General features: G+C 48.6%; 2 protein-coding genes across 2 annotated transcripts; both read left to right on the plus strand.

The window, feature by feature from the left end:
• The first annotated feature begins 9,305 nt into the window (after positions 1-9,305).
• LOC115400658 (olfactory receptor 10A6-like) lies at positions 9,306-10,244 on the plus strand. Its single transcript, XM_030108665.1, has one exon. The coding sequence runs from the start codon at positions 9,306-9,308 to the stop codon at positions 10,242-10,244; it is 939 nt and encodes a 312-aa protein (XP_029964525.1).
• Positions 10,245-18,408: 8,164 nt separating this feature from the next.
• On the plus strand, positions 18,409-19,347 carry LOC115400659 (olfactory receptor 11A1-like). The gene has a single exon (XM_030108667.1). The coding sequence runs from the start codon at positions 18,409-18,411 to the stop codon at positions 19,345-19,347; it is 939 nt and encodes a 312-aa protein (XP_029964527.1).
• Positions 19,348-22,479: the final 3,132 nt, after the last annotated feature.

A 22,479-nucleotide genomic window follows, 5' to 3' on the forward strand; every position in this document is an offset into this window, starting at 1 on the left:
GCACCACACACACACACACACACACAGTCTTGTATTTCTATCCTTGTGTGGACCGTCCATTGACTCCCATTCATGTCTAGCCCCTAACCCTGACCCTTACCCTAACCCTAACCCACACCACAACAAAGCCTAACCCTAAAGAAATGTTTTTGCACTTTTACTTTTTTCAGTAACAACAACATGGTCAAGAAAACACTGTTTCTCCTACTTAGGACCGGAAAAAGGTCCCCACAAGGCACGTCGTTCCACGTTTTGCTATCCTTGTGGGGACATTTGGCCCCAACAAGGATAGAAATACAAGAACACACACACACACACACACACACACACACACACACACACACACACAGACATTTGTGTCACAAAACAGAGGAGACATGGCATGACACTGAGCATCATGGGAAACACCAGCAGTGGGGCCGCCCACACCGGGAGAGGTCAAAGGTCATGACTGCTAGGGCTCCAGTGCCAGACCCCCAACCCAGCCAGACCAAGGGAACCCGCACACCGAAGTGTGAAGCCCCCCAGGCCAGCCGGGACCAGAGGACTCGAGCACAGTAACCCCAGCAGTGGACCAGATCCAACTCCCGGTGTGAAGGACCGCCCTCAGGAAACACTGGAGTTAAGCAGCTAAAAACTCAGGAAGATACGATACGAAATTATTATAAAATAATAAGATAAGATCATAAAGTAAAATGGTAAAATAAGTTAGAAGTACATAGTAAAATAGATTAAATTACATAAATAAGACGACTATAAAAGGTCAATTGCTCATCAGCACGGCGGCTAAGTTTTGCAATAACTGTAGGTTTGAAATATTCTTTTTGGGAAGAATCACTCGAGCGACGCTTTGGGCGCCGCCGCGAGGGAGAGAACCTGGGCTCCTTCGCCGCCGACGTCTGCGCATGTTCTATCCGCAAGGAATCTTGGTCTTTTGAGTACACAAACTACTTGTCATACAGTTTAATTGCTGCGACGTAAAGAAAATGTGCGGAAACGATCGTTCAGTTCTTCTCTTTTATTGAAAAAACGGTGCATCGCATCAACAAACATTTTACCACGTCTTGCCGGCTCACACTCTTTTTCTAACAACATGCAGAGAGAGCCTGCAGGGGCTGCAGCGCCCTTCTTCCTCTGTGGTGTCTGTGTAGAATAAGGTTGAACATGCAAACAGCACACCTAGTGGCATGAAGTGCAAACGCAGTCATGCCGTCGTCTGTGCGCCGCGGTTTGAACGTGAATAGGTGAACTAGGCAGCCGCCTAGGGTGCAGTGTACAGAGGAGGGCACCGTGGCCGTACAAGGGGCGCCCCGACGCTCCATGTGAGCACTGCGCTGCTCCAACCCTGCATGTGAGTACCGCACCGCTCCCCACAGTTCAGCACCAACGCCCCCCATCCAGGCATCCAGGTAGTCAGTCAGCGAGGGATGTGTGTACTGTGTGCTGAATGTTACCTGCTTAAATGGAGCTGCCCAGCGTGCTCGGGTGAAGCCCATACTGATGATAAAGAGATTGGCGGTTCCTGAAAAGATTAAAATTGTCAACAAGGTAAAAGTTGGAGGCTGAGCAGGAGCGCTGAAGCCAGGTGTTGAGGCTTAGCAGTCTGGAGAAGCGCTCAGCACGCCTTGAGAAGGTCGGCAAAGGTCCAGAGATAAAAACCGACCTCCCACAGCTCTCCAACAGTTTAAAAAGGTCTTTAAAGGGGAACGGTTATTTTTACAATCCTGACCTTATTTCACATTCGTCACAACAACATTTACTCACCCGTTTGACTTTCGTGTGATTTGCAGTTGGTTCGGAGATAATTAGATGCTCCCATATCCATATAACGGCAGCGGGCGGGGCGCCGACATGCAGCCGTTACAGACGCTCTTTTCTCTTATGTTTGTTGTGGGGTGGTAGATACATGTAAATTTATTAACTTAGCATCACTTAGCGCTATTGGGAAGTCTTTAAAACGGCTAGATTGAGCAACTCTCCAGGAACTCTGAAGTGATGATGTCATCACACTGCGCCGTGGCGCACATTCATTCTGTTTGTTTACATGGAAGCAGCGTCTCTGCTCTGCAGTCAGACCACGGCATCTCCATCGGCTTTTTTAGGCAGTCAGAGTTTATTTTCAGCTGGTTGTAACTTTGGTACAATGGTTCCAGTGTGCATATATCCTGGTTGTGAAAGTAAAATGACAATCTGGACGTCATTGAGCTCACACGCTCCCACTTTGTGACCGGGATTTATTGAAGCTATGGCTAATAGCGCTCAACATGGACCCCAGCATCAAAGTTCAAACTTTACGACGTTTGGATTATCGGGTGTGTAGTGCCCACTTCACATCTGAGGACTTCTTCCCAGTTCAGGAAAGAAATGAAGGCCAGAAGATCCAGAGAATGAACCTCAAAAAGAATGCCATTCCAGCGGCTGCAGGAGGAGAACAGGTCGAGGTAACATGATGATAATGCTATTCATTTTTTGCTTTACTAATGTCTAGAGTTGGCTAGAGTGTTATAAACTTGTTCCTACTCATTTTGAGCAACAGTGTACAGAATATTTTACTGTTTATGTACAGCTCTTGTTATTGACAGATATACTTGTATCATCCTTTGTTGTTGCTCAAATGAACTAAACATCTTAGCACACAGCCACAATCAACTTGTCTTCCATCGTTGTCTTTCTTTTCCGGACTCCTGGTCCTGACGTGAAACGTAGTGACGTAGCACCGGAGGGATTGTCTCTGATTGGTTGATGCCCAGCGGCAGCGCGTTGAAAGTTCAGTTTTCCGAACTCTCAAAAAGCGACGCTCCTGACACCGTGGACGCGCGTCGTGGGCGTCGACACTCGAAATGCTGGAAACACTTGAAAAGTTGACGCTCCTGACGCTCCTGACGCACCGCCCCGCCGCCCGCCGCTCCACAACGCTCGTCCACCATAGACTTTGCATAGAAAAGCGCTGCTCACGCCGCCCGTGACGCCTGTGATGCATCCGGTGTGAACGCACCATTAAAGAACGTCTGCAAAATGGTGAGTGTTTCTACCGTTGTGTTTCTCAATAAAAAACAAAATGTTTTGACAGAGCGCATATCAGTGGGTATCCGCCATCTTGAAAAATCGAAGAGCGGGGTGTAACTCTGTCAACATAAACAATGACTGTCAGCTAACCGCTTCACTAGGGAAGACCAAACCTGGCACAGTTATCAATCAATCAATTTTCAATCAATTTATTTTTGTATAGCCCAGTATCACAACAACAGTTGCCTCAGAGGGCTTCAAGATGTTACATTTGTCAGTAAAAGTAAAAACAGTGAATAAGCATAATGGTAATATGTCAATATTTACAGTAACGAGACAGAACGAAGCAACCACCGCCTTCGACCCTCACATCCGGCAAGAAAAAACTCCAAAAACCCAGTGGGAAAAGAAGAAATCTTGGGGAGAACCACAGTATGGAGGGATCCCTCTCCCAGGGACGGACAGCTTTGGCAACAGCTAGCATGAGACAATAAGAAGTAAAGCCTAGGACAATGTTGAGGACAGTTCGTTGGACGGTCCAGCACAAGAACCACGGATCCCAGCAGTAGAACCGAAGCCAGTCCACGGGCAGGACCGACAGGGGTGTCCTCCCGGTCCGGACGGAGCTTGTTCATAGGCCTTCGTAATAGTGGAGTCAGCAACTGAAACTGGAGAAGACTCCCCCTCGAAGGGGGGGACAACAGGTGAAAAGCAATGAACGGACTAAAGGGAATAACATTCAGACATTAGAGGATAGGGCTCAGTGCACCGTACTTCCCACAGCATTCTAGCTCCTGGGGCAGCTTTGTGGATACTTAACTGTTTAAACTAGTATTTAGTTAGTATAGTTTAGTTTAGTTTAATTTAGTTTGGTTTAGTTTAATTTTGTTTAGTGTAATTTGGTTTGGTTTAGTTTAATTTAATTTAGTTTAGTTTAGTTTAGTTTAGTTTGGTTTGGCTTAGTTTGGTTTAGTTTGGTTTACTGTAGTTTGGTTTACTGTAGTTTGGTTTGGTTTACTTTAGTTTGGTTTGTTTTAGTTTAGTTTAGTTTAGTTTAGTTTAGTTTGGTTTACTTTAGTTTGGTTTGGTTTGTTTTAGTTTAGTTTAGTTTAGTTTAGTTTAGAATCCCTAGCTGACCTGATCATAGGCTGCATCGAAGAGAAACGTCTTGAGCCTAACCTTAAATGTGGAGACTGTGTCTGCCTCTTTGACACCACTTGGAAGCTGGTTCCATAAAAATGGTGCCTGATAGCTAAAGGCTCTTCCACCTAGTGTCCATTTAGAGACTCTAGGAGTCACCAGTAACCCTGCATTTTGAGAGCGAAGTGCTCTGATTGGTTGATAAGGCGTTAAAGCATCTTGGAGATAGGTTGGAGCCATCCCATTTAGGATTTTGTAAGTGAGAAGAAGGATTTTAAATCTAACTCTAAACTCGACTGGAAGCCAGTGAAGAGATTTTAGAACGGGAGTAATGTGTTCACGTCTTCTAGTTCCAGTTAATAATCTGGCGGCTGCATTTTGAACCAACTGAAAGTTTTTTAATACACTTTTTGGGCAGGCTGCGAGAAGGGAGTTGCAGTAGTCCAATCTCGCAGAAACAAATGCATGGATGAGTTTTTCTGCATCGCTTCTAGGTAAAATGTTTCTTATTTTAGCTATGTTGCGCAAGTGGAAATATGCTGTTTTACAAGCCAGGTTGATGTGTGCTTTAAATGAGATATCCTGATCAAATAAGACCCCGAGGTTCCTCACAGTAGAGGAGGAGGATACACTGACGTTATCTAAGGTAATAATCTGTTTGGATAGACACTCTCTCAGTTTATGGGGGCCTAGTATAATGACCTCTGTTTTGCCAGGATTCAGACGGAGATAGTTCGTAGTCATCCAGGTTTTAATTTCTCTGATACAGTCACTGAGTCTGTCTATTTGATTAGTTTGATCAGGTTTCATAGATAAATACAGTTGTGTGTCATCTGCATAGCAATGAAAATTGATATCGTGACTTCTAATTATGTTCCCTAAAGGAAGCATATATAACAGAAATAAAATTGGTCCGAGCACGGACCCTTGAGGAACCCCATAACTGACCTGGGAGCACGGTGAGGACTGTTGGTTAACGTGAACAAATTGGTACCTATTAGATAAATAGGATTTGAACCAGCAGAGGGCTTTTCCTCTGATGCCAACCTCACATTCTAACCTCTGCAGGAGAATATTGTGGTCGATTGTATCAAAAGCTGCACTGAGGTCTAGGAGAACCAGGATTGAGACTAGACCTGCGTCAGCCGCCAATAGCAAGTCATTAGTGACTTTAACTAACGCAGTCTCAGTGCTGTGATAAGCTCTATATCCTGACTGAAATTTCTCAAATAAACTATTGTCCTGTAGGTGGCGGTAAAGCTGTTTAACCACAACTTTTTCCAGGACTTTTGAAATAAAAGGCAGATTTGATATCGGTCTGTAGTTAGCTAGAATATCAGGATCGAGATTAGGTTTTTTCAGCAGTGGTTTGATTACTGCGAATTTAAATGACTGTGGCACATAGCCATTTTCTAGAGAGGTATTTATTATAGTTATGATCGTATTTAAGATAACTGGAAGGATATCTTTGAAAAGCTTAGTTGGAATTGGATCTAGGAGACAGGTTGAGGTTTTAGAAGACATTACAATTGAAGTAATCTCAGCCCCATTTACTAATGAGAAACTATCTAGTATTTCAGGTATTTCAGGTGGAGGCAGTGGCTGGATTCCCTGAGCTTGAGCTGAGGAAAGCGCTTCACTGATTTTACCTCTAATGGTTATGATTTTATCATTAAAGAATTTAAGAAAGTCATGGCAGTTTAAAGATTCTGGGATTACTGGTTCCACTACAGTATGACTGGTTGTCAGTCTGGCTACAGTGTTGAATAGAAACCGAGGGTTATTTTTGTTTATTTCTATTAAACGAGAGTAATATAATGTCTTGGCTTTAAAAAGAATTTGTTTATAGCTTAGCAAGCTACATTTCCAGGCCTTCAGAGATTGTTCTGATTTAGATTTACGCCACAGTCTTTCTAATTGCCGAGTTTTTTGTTTGAGAACACGGGTTTCAGAATTAAACCATGGAGCAACGCGCCTGGGTCGATTGGTTTTCAGCTGCAACGGGGCCACTACGTCAAGGGCAGATTTTAGTGAGTGCATAGCACTGTCAACAAACTGATCACTATTATCACCACTGGTCAATAAGCTCATTTCTGTGAATTCACAAGATAATGCAGCAAATGCAGGCTGGATCAATTCTTTGTACCGAGCCACAGATTTTTCAGATAATGTCCGTATCAGCTGAATTTTATCTTTTTGAGCACAGTAGTCTTCAATCAAAACCTGAAAAGTAATTAAAAAATGGTCTGAGAGTATGGGGTTCTGAGGGAGAACATTTAGGTCACTGACTTCTATCCCATATGTTAAGACCAGATCCAGGGTGTGCTTGTGACTATGAGTGGATTCATCAACATTTTGAGTGAAACCGATACTATCTAATACTGCAATAAACGCATTACTCAAACTATCACCAGAATCATCCACATGGATGTTAAAGTCACCTATTATAAGGATCTTGTTATGAGTCAATACTATATTGCTTAAAAACTCTGAGAACTCAGTTAAAAAGTCAGAGTAAGGACCAGGAGGTCGATACACAATAATTAATAGCACAGCTTTTTGATTCTTCCAATTTGGACAAGTAAGCGTTAGTATTAAGCTTTCAAAAGAGTTGAATTTAACATTAGTTTTGGGTTTAAGAAGAAGACTGGAGTGGGAAATCACTGCCACACCTCCACCTCGACCTGTTGATCTAGCTGTTTGGAAATTAACATAGGTTGGAGGGGTACATTCATTGAGCCTCACATAATCATCTTGCTGGAGCCAAGTTTCTGTTAGAGCAAGGAGATCAATGTTATTGTCACCGATAAGGTCATTAACTAACAGAGATTTAGTGGAGATTGCTCTAATGTTTAGTAGACCACATTTTATGTATTTCCTACTGGAAAAGTTATTTTGTCTTGTACAGATGTTAAGCTTTTTACCCATTGACTTTTTTTTAATGCTTTGAGCACTTTGGACAGACTCAGTCTCTGTTAGCCTAGGTAAACCTCCATGCTTGACTTGTAAAAATCCGGGAGCAGGATTAGTGACGAGATCAACAAGATCAACAGAGGAGTGTTCTACACGACTGCTCTGCGCCCGGGGCTCATAGCTGGATTGTCAATTTAGAGTTCGAAGCCGATCAGCCATATTGTGAGCTAAAAGGGCTGCACCATCCAAAGTTGGGTGGATGCCGTCCCTGCGGATGAGCCCAGGCTTTCCCCAGAAGGTGCGCCAGTTGTTTAGAAAAATAACTCCGTTTTCCTCACTCCATCTAGACAACCAGCGATTGAATGATGAAAGTCGGCTATACATTTCATCATTGACCAAATTGGGCAGGGGACCAGAGAATATTACGGCATCAGACATCGACTTAGCCAATTCACACACCGAGGCTACTTGTAATTTGAGCACCTCTGATTGTCTCCGCCGGGCATCATTACCGCCTGCGTGAATCACGACTCGACGGAATCTCCTACCTTCCTGTTTTAAAAGCCTAAGGTTCCCCTCGATGTCCCCCACTCTGGCCCCCGGGTAACACCTAACCTTCACCGCTGGCAGCTTCACGTCTCTAACTATAGAGCTGCCAATCACCAGCGTGTCCAGTTCAGCCGGCGTGTCGTCGCTGAGGGGAGAGAACCTATTGCAGACGTGAAGCGGTTCTTGGAGTGCTACGTGGCGGTGCTTAGCACTAGCCTTCCTCCGGACTGTCACAAACCGGTCCTGGTCTTGTCCCGGCTGCTCGGGACACGCTGCGGGGCTAGGCTTGCTAACACTCCTCTCACTGCGGGAACGGGCTGCGAGCCCTGCCGCTACCTCGCTATAGCTAGCGCTGCCCTGCCCTTCACATCTGCGCAGCCGCTCCTCTAACTCGGTTACCCTGGCCTCCAGCGCTGTCAATACACTGCACTTTACGCAAATACCCCTATCGTCAAGGGAGGCAGGGTTCTGACTCAACATACGGCACACTGAGCAGGAAAGAAAAGAAGACAGAGGGGAGGACGCCATAGCGGTCCCGGCGGACCAAGCTAGTTAGCACGCTAAGCTAGTTAGCACGCCGGTGGCGCTAACGGCGGAGAAGAAATGTAATTCACGAGAGATCGCTTGGTCAATCGGGGGCGAAGTAACCCCGGGGGCGAAAATAACCCCGATTTTTGATTGCTTCGTGAATTAACAGTAATAGCAAGAGAGAGACAGCAAGCACTTCAGTCGCTCGCAGGCTTCAGCAAGCTTCACCAACACGGAAAACACTCACCGGAGTGACGTCAGACGCTCAGGCTGCGCCTGCATGAGGTTATCCTGTAGCGACATCTACCGGCCAAAGTCGGAACTTCATTGTATTTTTTTATTAATAGAATTAGTTGGGAAACTTTTGGGTCCCCCCTGGTAGTGATCCAGAGCCGTGGCAGAGCGACTTCATTGCCTGGCAGTGTCTGGCGGTGTCTGGCGGCGTGGCTTGGTTGTTGTTGTTGTTGCTATGGTGGCAATCAGTGTGTGGAACCGGAGGGTCTGGTCAGCAAGGTCCTCTGGACAGTGTCGAGTCTTTAAAGTCAGAATGGGAGAGAACCTCCTGTCAAGGGAGAACATTTGTTCCCTAGAAGATAAAAAACTTACAATCCAGCTTGTTAGGCCATCGATAAAAATGTCCATGTTCTCCCATTATTAAAGATTATGGAGTAATGTCCTGACTGAGGGTGTGGGTTCTTTAAAAAAATGAAAAAATACAGTACTCTCTCATGACATGTAAATTGCATCAATTTCAGACTAATGACACCAGAACAACTCACTGGAGAACACAGCAGGAGAACACAGTCAGAGAACACAGGTGGAGAACATAGCTGGAGAACACAACTCAAGAGCACCGTTGGAGAACTCAATCGAAGGCCACACCTGAAAGAAACGCCAGAAGAACACAAGACGTTGAACACAAGAAGACAGTCAGTCAGGTCAGCCTCTGATTGGCTGGTCCTGGTCCAGGTAGGTCTCTGATTGGCTGCAGTGTGCATAAAAGCAGGTGTGTGAGGAGGAGCCAGCAGGATAGCAGGTGAGACACCATGTTTGATTCCCTGCTGTGTGACGGTGTCAGTGGACGTTCTCCCCGAGCGTCAGAGGCTCCCACAGACCCCAGTGAGTGAGAACGCTCAGCGACGAGCTCCGTGGTTCCTGCTGAGGAGGCCATGAACTCCAGCCAGCCGTCACACTTCACACTCGGTGGTTACTTTGACGTCGGCCTGTTGAAATACTTGTGTTTCGTCTTGCTGCTGTGTCTGTACCTGCTGATCATCGGAGCCAACCTGCTGCTGATCCTGGTGATCTGTGTGAACAGAACCCTTCATGAGCCCATGTACCTGTTCCTGCTCAGCCTGTTTGTCAACGAGCTGTACGGCAGCAGCAGCCTGTTCCCGCTGCTCCTGGTCCAGGTCCTGTCGGACTCTCACACCGTGTCGGCTCCGCTCTGCCTCCTGCAGATCTTCGTCATCTACTCTTATGGAGGCGTTGAGTTTTTCACTCTGGGTATCATGTCTTATGACCGCTATTTGGCGATCTGCTGTCCTCTGCAATATCACCGCCGGCTGTGGAGTGGGAAGGCGGTTCGGTTGGCGGCACTCTGCTGGTTCATCTTCTTCATTACCGTCAGTGTTCTGGTGGCCTTCCTCTCCTCCCTGCAGCTGTGCGGCAGCGTCGTCTCTAAAGTGTACTGCGACTATCACTCAGTGGTCAAGCTGTCCTGTCAGGACTCGCTGCCCGGGAACATGTATGGCCTGCTCTTCTTCTCCGTCTCTGTGTCCTGTCCTCTGTGTCTCATCATCTTCACCTACAGCAGGATCTTCAGAGTGTGTTTTTCAGGCAGTGAGCAGAGCCGACAGAAAGCCGTGGCCACCTGCACGCCTCACCTGGCCTCGCTCCTCAACTTCACCTGCGGCGCCACGTTCGAGGTCCTGCAGAGCAGATTCAATATGAACAGCTTACCCAGCACGCTCCGCATCTTCCTCTCGCTGTACTTCCTGACCTGTCCTCCCATCTTCAACCCTGTGATGTACGGCCTGAAGCTGTCCAAGATCCGCCTGAGCTGCAGGAACCTCCTGTCACATCCCAGCTGGAGGGGGTCGGCCTGATGGATGAATTTCACAATCCAAGTTACAAAAACACAAAGCTTTGTTATCCAAGCTTACAACAGATTCTGTCCTTTTTCAGGATTCAACATCAACTTTCATCTTAATTTCATTATATTTTGTTTGGAACCACCTAAAAACAAATCCACAGCTTTCATCTTTCTGTAAAGGTTCCTCTAGAAATACAAAAAGAAAACATTTTCACTTCAAACATCATGAAAACAAACATTTTCTGAGACCAAAATGTAAAGACTGTGTTTTCACTCTAATTTGTGATATATGTCAAACAAAGCAAGTTTCTTGTAAACGCTGCTGTTTGAGTGACGTGGCTGCTGACGGGGGACGTCGGTACGATAAGACTGGAAGAGTAACGAAGAGGAATGTCTCCCACTGTCTGCCACAGTCAGATTGAACAGGGCCAGATTCAGACACTCCGAGCTCTAAAAACGGGTCCAGGGTTAGGTTCTGTTGACAGACGTGGAGCTGGACGATGGACACAGCTGAACCAGCTGGGTGGAGGCGTGTTCCCACCAGGGCTCTTTAGCTGTGGCTCTTAGATGTGATTGGGGCTCTGAGTCCTGATGGGGGGGTCGAGGCGCGCCGGCTGGCAGACACCGTCAAACAGTCCATGTGCTGATGCGCCTGTGATACGACAATAAATGTGAACTTTGTCTTAAATCTGCTTTTTGTCCTTCCAATCACCGAATGCACAGTGAGAGTCTGGGGCTCAGCCTTCAATCCTCACAATGCCCCATGGAAACAGGACCTGAAGCTCTGATGTTGTTCTCAGTTTGATCAAAGTTTATCAAAGTATCTGAAATCCTTCATTTTGAACCAACATGAGAAAAAAACAGATTAGAAACTGAGAAGTTTTTGATTCAAGGTGTGTCTTCACTGTGGTTGGTTTTCAGGATAAAACGATGCCGATTCGAGAAGCAACTGTGAAAACCTATCCCAATAATAAGCCATGGGCTTCTAAGAAACTTGAGGTGCTTTAAATGTGAGATAAGGGCCTTCACAAACAATGCAAAGAGAAAACTGAGTGTCAGCTAAAATAGAACCATCTAGGCCGGACGTGTCAAACTCTGGTCATTGGGGGTCAGTGACCCTGCATGTTTTAGATCTCTCCAAGTTATAACACAGCTGATTGCAATCATTGGGCTTATCTACAAGCCCGATGAAGACATCAACATGAGATTGAGGTGTGCTGCAGCAGGGAGAGAGCAAAAACATGCAGGGTGCCGCATTTTTTAGGATTCAGTGTGACACCCCTGATCTGAGTTCTGCTTGAGACGGCAGGAAAAAGATCACTGGGACCAATGAATGCGGAGAGAAGAAGGTTCAGCTTCATGGTTTTAATCCAGATTTAGTCTTCAGCATTTTTTCGTTACGTTTAATGTATGTGACTTTACCAACAAGCATGCTGAGATGTTTATTTGTTGGTAAAATCACAAACATCTCAGCGTGTTTCTTGGTAAAACATGCTGAGATGTTTGTGATTTTACCAATCACAAACAAACATGATGAGACTCCCCTCTAGAGCTGCCACCTTAACGTGGTGGGGGAGTTTGAGCGCCCACATGATCCCAGGAGCTATGTTGTTACAACCCATGGCCCGCCATGGCAAACAGGTCCTGGGTGACGGCCCAGACTGAGAGCAGTTAGAAAGCCCCTACACGAAGAAAGAGAACAAAGGTCGTTACGTTGCCCGGTATGGCGCTGCCGGTGCGCCACCCTGGAGCCAGGCCTGGGGTTGGGGCTGGGAAGCGAGCGCCTGGTGGCCGGGCCTTTGCCCACGGGGCCCAGCCGGGCTCAGCCTGAAAGGGCGACGTGGGCCTGACCTCCGGTGGGCTCACCACCCACTGAGGGAACCGTAGGGGCTGGGTGCAATGTGGATTGGGTGGCAGCCGACGGCAGGGTGCCCGGCGACCCGATCCCTGGATAGAGAGACTAGCCCTAGGGACATGGAATGTCACCTTGTTGGGGGGGAAGGAGCATGAGCTTGTGCAAGAGGTTGAGAGTTACCGGCTAGATCTAGTCGGGCTCACCTCAACACACAGCCTGGGCTCTGGAACCCAACCTCTCGAGAAGGGCTGGACTCTCCACTTCTCTGGCGTTGCCCGCGGTGAGAGGTGGTGGGCTGGTGTGGGTTTGCTTATAGCCCCACAGCTCAGTCGCCATGTGTTGGAGTTCACCCCAGTGAGTGAGAGGGTCATGTCCCTGCGCCTTCGGGTCGGGGATAGGTGCCTCACTGTTGTCTCGGCCTATAGGCCGAACAGCAGTGCAGAGTACCCGGCCTTCTTGGAGTCCCTGGGAGGGGTGCTGGACAGTGCTTTGTCTGGGGACTCCATTGTTCTACTGGGAGACTTCAACACTCACGTGGGCAGCAACAGTGAGACCTGGAAGGGGGTTGATTGGGACGTAGGGCCTCCCTGATCTGAACTCGAGTGTTGTTCTGTTATTGGACTTCTGTTCTAGCCACAGCTTGTTCATAACGAACACCATGTTTGAACACAGGGAGGTCAGTAAGTGCACTTGGCACCAGGTCACCCTAGGTCAGAGGTCGATGATCGACTTTGCTGTCGTGTCATCTGACCTCCGGCCACGCGTTTTGGACACTTGGGTGAAGAAAGGAGCAGAGCTGTCAACCGATCACCACCTGGTGGTGAGTTGGATTCGCTGGCGGAGGAGGAAACCGGACAGACTTAGCAGAACCAAACATATTGTGAGGGTCTGCTGGGAATGTCAGGTTGAACCCTCTGTCAGCAGGGTTTTCAACACCTCCGGGAGAGCTTCTCTCATGTCCCGATGGAGGCTGCGGACATTGAGTCCGAGTGGACCATGTTCTCCACCTCCATTGTGGCAGCAGCTGCCCAGAGCTGTGGTCGTAAGGTCTCTGGTGCCTGTTGTGGCGGAAACCCCCGAACCCGGTGGTGGACACCGGAAGTAAGGGCTGCCGTCAAGCTGAAGAAGGAGTCCTATTGAGTCTTGTTGGCTCATGGGACTCCAGAAGCAGCTGACAGGTACCAGCAGGCCAGGCGAACTGCAACACGAGTGGTTGTGGAGGCAAAAACTCAGGTCTGGGAGGAGATCGGGGAGGCCATGGAGGAGGACCCTTCACTGTGGGGCTCCTGGGTGACGGGGGTGCCTATTGCCGCTTGCGGTGCGCCCACTGGGGGGAAGTTCCCTTCCCTCTCGACGTCATCCTCAGTCCCCTCTCCCCCCGCTCTCATTCACGCACATGAAGATTTTGGGAGGTGTACTCATCATGTTGGGTGTGGTGGAGGGGGAAATCTAAGTAGCCTGATTTACTAATGGCTCGCCTCTCAGTTTTAATTACACTAGCCATCTAATATGATCAAATACATACAACACATCCATCTGGGGACTTGGCATGCTGTGTCGGGGTGGTGGTGGTGGTGGGGGGGGCGGGGGGCGGGGGGGGACTGCTTGTTTGACCTCACTTGCGGCATGGTGTGGTTACCGTTCCGCAATTTTAATTGTCAACAACATATACTTCATCATTACTCAGTGTGGGAGGAGCAGCCAATGGGGTCTTTCTGTTCTGCTGTTTCCCCACAGGCCTGCGGTCTGGGCCGGCAATGGGTCAGGGAGCTGCTGGCTCCAGGGGCTGCTTATCTGTCTGCAGCTGTGAGGGGTGGGGGGTGGTGGATGTGGGGTTCGATGTTCCTTTGCCTTCTGGGGCAATCTCCCACGGGACATGTCGTTGGATGACACAGGAATGTAAGTATATTTGTGTGGCTGTGTGATGCGGAGGGGGTGGGCAGGGAGTTAGGGGGGAGGTAGGGGGCGGTAGGGAGGTTGGGGGGGCGGGGAGGTTTAAGGAGGAGGGGGGTGGGTTGAGGGGGAGCGGGAGGGTTTGGGGGGTTGTGATGCCCGGATCTCAGGGTACATGGCTGGAGTGCTGGGGGGGCCGCTGGCCTGGGGTGGGTGGCCACCCATGTGGGTCGGATCTCCTGGGTATGGTATGGTCATGGCCCTCTGCCTGAGTTAGTGTGTATGTGTGTGTGTGTGTGTGTTGGAGGGGGGGGGTCGGGTCTTGGGCTGTTGCCTCCCCAGGGCCAGGGCCCCGTGTCTGCTGGGGATCCCAGCCGGAGCCTTCCTCTGCCCCTTTCTGGACCAGTGCGTGGACGTCTGCCTGGGGGAGTGGCGTGGGTCAGACTCTTGAATGGCTGCTGGTCGTCTGGGCCCTGAGGGCTTCTCTGGCCTCCTTCTGGTCTTCTCAGGGTTCAGAGGTCATATTTGCATGATCACTCTACCATTTGCATGATCACACTGATCTTCAATCACTTTTCATATTCTGCATGTGGACCTGGTCACCTTGTTTTCTTGTGGTGGATTAGACTAACGGCTAACTGTAATAGGTCTCTCCTGATGCTCTGGTGTAATTTCATACCTGGATCCTCAGCTTCACACCCCAGTTCACTACCAGCTATAATCTCCAGCACAGGTCTGTAAAATGCCCTCTGTCATATCTTTATGCAGGTGCAGTAGCCGGTTGTCTGGAATGTTGATATTAATTAAAAACCGTAGTATCTTTGCACTCTCTTCCCTCTCTCCACCCCCTTTTGTTGTTGTTTGCTTGTCTGTTCACTTGTTTATTTCTTTCACTTTCTGTCCCCCTGTCAGGTCCAGCAATACCATGTATCAGTACTCAAAATAAATAAAATAAATTTAAAAAAGCATGTTAACAAGAGGAGCTTCATGTTTATAAGCTCCTCTTGGAAGAGCACATCCGTTGGGCACAAAACAGCAGGCAGACATCCATTCTGCTGCTTCCATGCTGGACAGGACAAGTTGAAAGAAAAAAAAAAGAACTCTCTGGGAAGAATAATTTAAACAGCATTTAAAGCTAGGGTAGATGATGTTGAAGAGCCTGCAAGATTTGAAAGTCGCACACCTCAACCCATCCCCCCTAAGCTGCTCCTACTCCAGTCAGTGCTTGGCCCAACGCCACACCCCCACGAATGTGACCACGGATCTCAGCTAAGGCCTCATTCCCACATACGCGGTCACTGCGCGGGCACGGGGCAGATGCATAGACGGCGCGGGCGCTGGAGCGGCGTGTTCAGGCGTCCCTTTCTCACCAGCGCGGTCTGCGTGAGCAGGTTGTCCGGGGCAATGCCCTGTCTTCATTGTTTTCAATGGGACCCCGCTCCAAGCCTTGGGTGACCATACGTCCTCTTTTACCCGGACATGTCCACTTTTTACGTCCTGTCCAGGGCGTCCGGCCGGGTTTTTTAAATTCAAGGAAATGTCCGGGGTTCACTGTTTCTCATAGCACAAACGTAGATTGACCAGCGCTTTGCACACAGTACTATGATACTTTGTTGCACAACGTAATTACCGAGAGGCGGTCTTGTGAGCCGATCTGCGCCGCGTGCTCACAAACACACACACACACACACACACACACACACACACACACACACACACACACACACACAGACGGAGCGGAGCAGACGGGGCTGTTCAGACAGCGGAGCACGGTATCTGATTGGTTTCTTAAGAGCGGTCCGCGCCTTACAATTGGTCAGAGTTTTTACTGTCCTTTGGCCGCTACAGTGGTCAGATTTTTTCCGCAGCTTTTTCCATCCACATAAAGTATTGACTGCTCCCAAGGGGCAAGGAGCATTTTACTCAGTATGACAAAATGTGTTTTTGGACAACATCGTCTATCCTAGCTTTAAAGATGCTGGGCTGAAATTCAACAGTCTGGATGAGATATTTAAAACTAAGTTGATTAGGAAAGCTAAGTCCATCTATATAGTTCAAACTCCTCCTGTCAATCTGGATCAGCTGCTTCCTTCTGGTGTCTGACTGGATGTTCCCCCACTTACTTCCCCAAGGATGTAACTGTGTTATACTCTTGGTTATTTTACCTGTTTGTAGCTTGTATGTTTAAATATATTTATTTACATATTCATTGAGTATACTCTGTCCATCACTCTGCTTTTTCCCCGATGTGCTCATTTTTCACTTGAGCTATGTATTCTGCATATTTAGCACTTGAACTAAACCGCTGGTCACGCCCGGGAAGTTTACATGTCCTTTTGAATGTGAGCTTTTCATTGTCTCAGCAAACCACATTGGCTTTCAAGGGACAAACTAATAAAGTGAAGTGACACCGACGCCAGGATCAGGAACTGGGTCTGATCCTGCACCGAGTACTCACACTCATGAAAGACCCCCAGAAACACCCCGGCAAACATCGAGTGACATCTTCCGTCAGCAGCAGGTAGACGGGAGGACGAGCAACGTCTGCGGTTTGGTTTCGCTGCGATTCCTTAATGTTAAAAACAAGGAGACACTATAATTTATGTTTTGCCAAAATATGAAGATGAGAAGAAAGACAGTTCATAAAACACCAGCAGGTTCATCACCAGACACATTTGGACAAGCAGAGTGAGCCCTCGTCTGGCCTCGTCTTGTCTGCATCTGGTGATCCAGAGCAGGGTCACAAGGACAGCGGTCTAAGCAGGAATGTCGAGACTTCCCTGTCCCGAGACTTACCTGTCTGCAGACTTCCCTGTCTCCAGACATCTCTGTCCCCAGACTTGCCTGTCCCCAGATTTCTGAAATCCTTCCAAACTGTTTCATGACCATGGCAGTGAAAATCTCTAAAGGCTGGTCTATGCTTCACATGTACGCGTTTCCGTGTCCGCCTTGGAAGGTCCGCACACCACCGATGCGGACGCGCTTTCTCCCATACTACATTTTGAGCTCAGCTGTGCGCGTCTCATGCAGGCGCGGTGATCCACGCAGCCTCGAGAAGCTTTTCCGGCTCTACAGACTGTTTATCTGCTCCTTTATTACGGATTATTTAGAGAAAATTAAGCACATACATTGTCAGTACATTATCTTTAAGTATTAAAGTTTATTTAGCCTTTTTTCTCTGTTTCTGAATCGCGGGGCTGCGCCGGAGCGATTAGTTACTTTTTCACTTCTGTCTGCAGACCTTCTCCTCCCTCCAGACAGTCTCTCTCTCTTTCCACGAGTTTTTCACTCTTTCGGTGTCTTTAAGTGGAGCCATCAGGCTGGAGCTCCGTCTACTTTCACTTTTACCGCCATGTTTTGTTTGCTATGGCGCTCTGGCACAGGCGCACACTTCCGCGACCTGTGCGCAATGCGCAACGCAGTCTCAATTTCTGGCTGCTGCGCGGACGTCCGCGGATCGGTCCGTGCGGACCCTAGCGGACAGGAATTCATGACGATTTTTACGTCACGCAGACCAACGCGCAACGCGCACCCACACGGACATGTGAAGCATGGACGGGCCTTAAGTGTGGTGGGGTAGCTTGTTTTGGCAACAGACCCCTGGTCCCGGAACCAGACCCTCCCCAGCCTCTGGCTGCACCTCGAACCACCACCCGGTCTGCCAGTCCAGAGGTTCTGTCCCCCGACTGCCACTCAATGTTACAGAGACGTGTCAACCAAGATTGTCCTGCACATCAAGAGACTTAAGGTACTCAGGGTGAATCTCATCCACCCCCGGTGCCACGGAGTCACCTTGGTGACTTCAGCTTGGGTGATGGACAAGTCCACCTCTGAGACCTCAGACCTCGGTCCACCTCTGAGTCCTCAGTCTCTGCTTCCTCCACAGATGATGTGGTGACAAGATTTAAGAGCTTCTCGAGGTATTCCTTATTGGATAATGAACTGGGAGACACACCAGGAGAACACAGCTGGAGAAGACAGCTGAAAAAGGATGCCTCTGAAAACACAGGGAGAGAACACCCTGAGACAACACAGCTGGAGAAGAAACCCAAAGAACACAGCTGGAGAACACTTATAGAGAACACACCCAAAGGCCTCGCCTGGAGAATAAAGCTGAAGAACAGAGATGAAGATTTCTCCAGGAACAAACCCAAAAATCTGGGATTGGCTGGTCCTGGTCCTGGTCCTGGTCAGCCTCTGATTGGCTGGTCCTGGTCCAGGTAGGTCTCTGATTGGCTGCAGTGTGCATAAAAGCAGGTGTGTGAGGAGGAGCCAGCAGTGGGAGCAGGGCAGCAGGTGAGACACCATGTTCGATTCCCTGCTGTGTGACGGTGTCAGTGGACGTTCTCCCCGAGCATCAGAGGCTCCCACAGACCCCAGTGAGTGAGAACGCTCAGCGACGAGCTCCGTGGTTCCTGCTGAGGAGGCCATGAACTCCAGCCAGCCGTCACACTTCACACTCAGCGGTTACTTTGACGTCGGCCTGTTGAAATACTTGAGTTTCGTCTTGCTGCTGTGTCTGTACCTGCTGATCATCGGAGCCAACCTGCTGCTGATCCTGGTGATCTGTGTGAACAGAACCCTTCATGAGCCCATGTACCTGTTCCTGCTCAGCCTGTTTGTCAACGAGCTGTACGGCAGCAGCAGCCTGTTCCCGCTGCTCCTGGTCCAGATCCTGTCAGACTCTCACACTGTGTCTGCTCCGCTCTGCCTCCTGCAGATCTTCGTCATCTACTCTTATGGAGGCGTTGAGTTTTTCACTCTGGGTATCATGTCTTACGACCGCTATTTGGCGATCTGCTGTCCTCTGCAGTATCACCGCCGGCTGTGGAGCGGGAAGGCGGTTCGCCTGGCGATTCTCTGCTGGCTGGTCGTCTTCCTCACTGACAGTGTTCTGGTGGCCTTCCTCTCCTCCCTGCAGCTGTGCGGCAGCGTCGTCTCTAAAGTGTACTGCGACTATCACTCAGTGGTCAAGCTGTCCTGTCAGGACTCGCTGCCCGGGAACATGTATGGCCTGCTCTTCTTCTCCGTCTCCGTGTCCTGTCCTCTGTGTCTCATCATCTTCACCTACAGCAGGATCTTCAGAGTGTGTTTTTCAGGCAGTGAGCAGAGTCGACAGAAAGCCGTGGCCACCTGCACGCCTCACCTGGCCTCGCTCCTCAACTTCACCTGCGGCGCCACGTTCGAGATCGTGCAGAGCAGATTCAACATGAACAGCTTACCCAGCGTGATGCGTATTTTCCTCTCGCTGTACTTCCTGACCTGTCCTCCCATCTTCAACCCTGTGATGTACGGCCTGAAGCTGTCCAAGATCCGCCTGAGCTGCAGGAACCTCCTGTCACATCCCAGCTGGAGGGGGTCGGCCTGACGGAGGAACCTCATGCCTGAATCCACGGCAATGATTTCAAGAAACCCAAAACCTCCATTGATCCTCATTTCTTCCAAATTTCAATGTTTTCTACACATTTTCAGAGTTCAGCATCAACTTTCACTGTGAGGAATGTTTGATCAGTTTCAGCTCTGCCTTCTGAAGAGTGAAACGTTTTTCATGAAGCACTTTAAAAATACCACAGCAGAGCAAAGTGCCACACAACAACAACCAAGAAGATGTCAAAGTTCACAGTTCATTCACTTACCGTTCACAGCAGGGGATGTCCTTTACACCAGCGGCTCCCAGCCATTGCTCCCCGGAGTCCCCCTACCCTGCTAGAGCGCCCCCTCCCACACCCAGCACACACATGCACCAAACGCATAACAAGATTAATCCCAAATCTTCATTTTAGAAAGTGATCATCTCTCTGAACCCTTGTGCTCTGTTGTGATCTTCTAGTGTTATCCAAGATTCTGACTATTCCACAGCTTCTGCTGTTATGACGTTATGTCAACTGATAGAAAAAAATTCACCAATTCATCGAAAACCTGACTTTTATTAACCATGATTGTTTCCTTAATTTGCAGACTTGTAATTGAGTCCCGGAGGTGTTTAGAACCTCCTGTTCTCACAGCGCGTCTTGGATGGAGATTTTACAATGCCCTCTTGTAAATGACTCCTCAAATTCCAAACTTTAGATGTCTTTCCGTGGAACACGTCCTCTGTTTTTTTTTCTACAACTGGAAATGGAATGACATGTTTTTTCCAATCTTGATGGCAAAACTGCTCCTGACTGAGATGGAACCTCTGGGATATATTGAAATGTAAACCTGATGCAGAATCAATTTTATTGCTGAACAAAAAAGTCACTGATTAGAGGTTCCATATTTGTACTTCATGAGTAATATAGTCTCTGTTATATAGTTGCAATTAAATTCAAGATGACATCCAACGGATCTGGTTTCTTGCTATCATTTGACGACACTTTCATACTGATTGCTGATATAAAAGCTCCATATGACCAGTTTTATGACTTTTTATCAGGCGTGATCTGAAAAGTAGGAATTCCAGTAAATGTGCACCTTTTATTTTTAATTTTGAAGAGATCAAACAGTGGCTCAACTGAAAAACACCCCCACGGACCAAGAGGTGAGATCATGGCATGTTCATCTGAGCAGAAAAGTTAGAGGCAGAATGTCTCCTTCATGGCAGCTATCATGGTTTGACTCACACAAGACACTATGCAATAGTCCCAGAGCATTCTTTTTTTTTGTTTTTTTCCCCTTGTCCTGTTCGGCAGCTGGGGCGTGCAATATTGTATGATTGTAGCCTTTTACTATCCGAACAGATTTTAATGTTAGCAGCAGGACGAGACTGAATCTCCTCCTGCTGCTGCCTTTATTTAAAGCTGGCGTCCGGCATGGCTGCCGGACAGGACCAGGACGGAAACGCTCAGAGAGCGAGAGACAGAAAGAGAGAAAGATAAAGAGAGGGAGAACGGGGGGGGGGGGCACAACCTATGTACAAATTCACAACAAATGCAAAACAGTCTTGTCGACGCACCACACGCAACCAAGAACAATCCCAAACCCCAATCTAGACAACACCAAAACAGAGCCGACAACCAACACAAAAACTGACAGAACCATACATATACAGTATATAAAATAATTTTTTTTTCCCCCCTGATGAAACATAGTAGTGAACAGACTAGTAACTAGTAGTAAACTCGGGGCGTGCATCAAGAGAGGGCTACTACAGATCACCATTAGTCTAACCACCACAAAAAGACAAGGTAACCGCGTATGTGAAGAGTGATTAAAGATCCGCGTGATCATGAAAATATGATGGTGATAGTGATGGTGATAGTGATCATGCAAATATGACTTCTGACCCCTGAGAAGGCCAGAAACAGGCCAGAGAGGCCCTCAGAGCCCAGACAGCCGGCGGTCATCACAGAGCCCGGATCCAAGCCGCTCCCCCAGGTAGACGCCCCCGCTCCGGTTCAGAAATAGGGCAGATGAAAGCCCCGGCCGGGGACCCCGGCGGTCCCGGGGCCCGGGCCCCGCGGAGCCACGACCGGTCCCATCTACTTGAACAGCCCCATCCCCGACACGGCCCACCAAGACCCCCCGACGTGTGTGTTTGTATGTATTTGGTCGTGTTAGATGACTAAGTGCAATTAAGACTGAGAGGCGAGCCACTGAAGGGTGCAGTGATTGAGGCCACTTAGATGGCCCCCTCCACCACACCCTACCTGATAAGCCCGCCTCCCAAAGCCCTATGTGTGTGTGCATGAGAGCAGGGGGAGAGGGGGGTCCAGGGATGCCGCAGCACCCCCGTCACCCAGGAGCCCCCGGATGAAGGACAGGGCCAGGAGTGCCACCCCCCCCAGGACCAGGGTGGACAGCAACTATAGTCAGAGAGCCACCGACCCAAGAAGCACACACCCATCATGCATCAGGAGGAGTGGAGGCGAGGACAGACAGGGGGCAGCGGAAGGACTCAGACCCAGGGCCCACCACCCCCAGGCCCACCGGGGCCACCCCCCACAGGTCACCACACTCTCTCCTCACATACATACCTCCAATCGCCCACACATATACACCCACACATACAGACATACATACATACTTACAGATACACACCCACACACACATACATACATGCTCACAGAAACATACACATACATACACACTTACACATACACAGTCACACACATATACATACATATCCTGATACACACCCACACACTCACATACACATACAGTACATACATACCCACACATACAAAAACATACATACATACTCACACATACACACCCACACACATATACACATGAATGTACACACACACACACACCTTCCCCCACCCCCTAACCCCCACAGCATTCTTTGACCCAGAAAAGATTTCTGGACTATTGAGACGCTTATGGCTCAAAGTACAAGGAAAACTATATTTGGTGGCCATCTTGGATTCCATTATGAATAACCACTGTTGCATAAAACTGACGTCAAAAGTCAGCTAGATTTGAATTCAGGACCTGGACAATGAATGTCAATCGTTGTCAATCAGAATATGGCAGAAACACACTTCACATTTCTGCTCAGCTGAATATGCCAAGACTA

The sequence above is a fragment of the Salarias fasciatus genome, chromosome 14 (assembly GCF_902148845.1).
Source record: "Salarias fasciatus chromosome 14, fSalaFa1.1, whole genome shotgun sequence".
Classification (NCBI taxonomy): Eukaryota; Metazoa; Chordata; class Actinopteri; order Blenniiformes; family Blenniidae; genus Salarias; species Salarias fasciatus.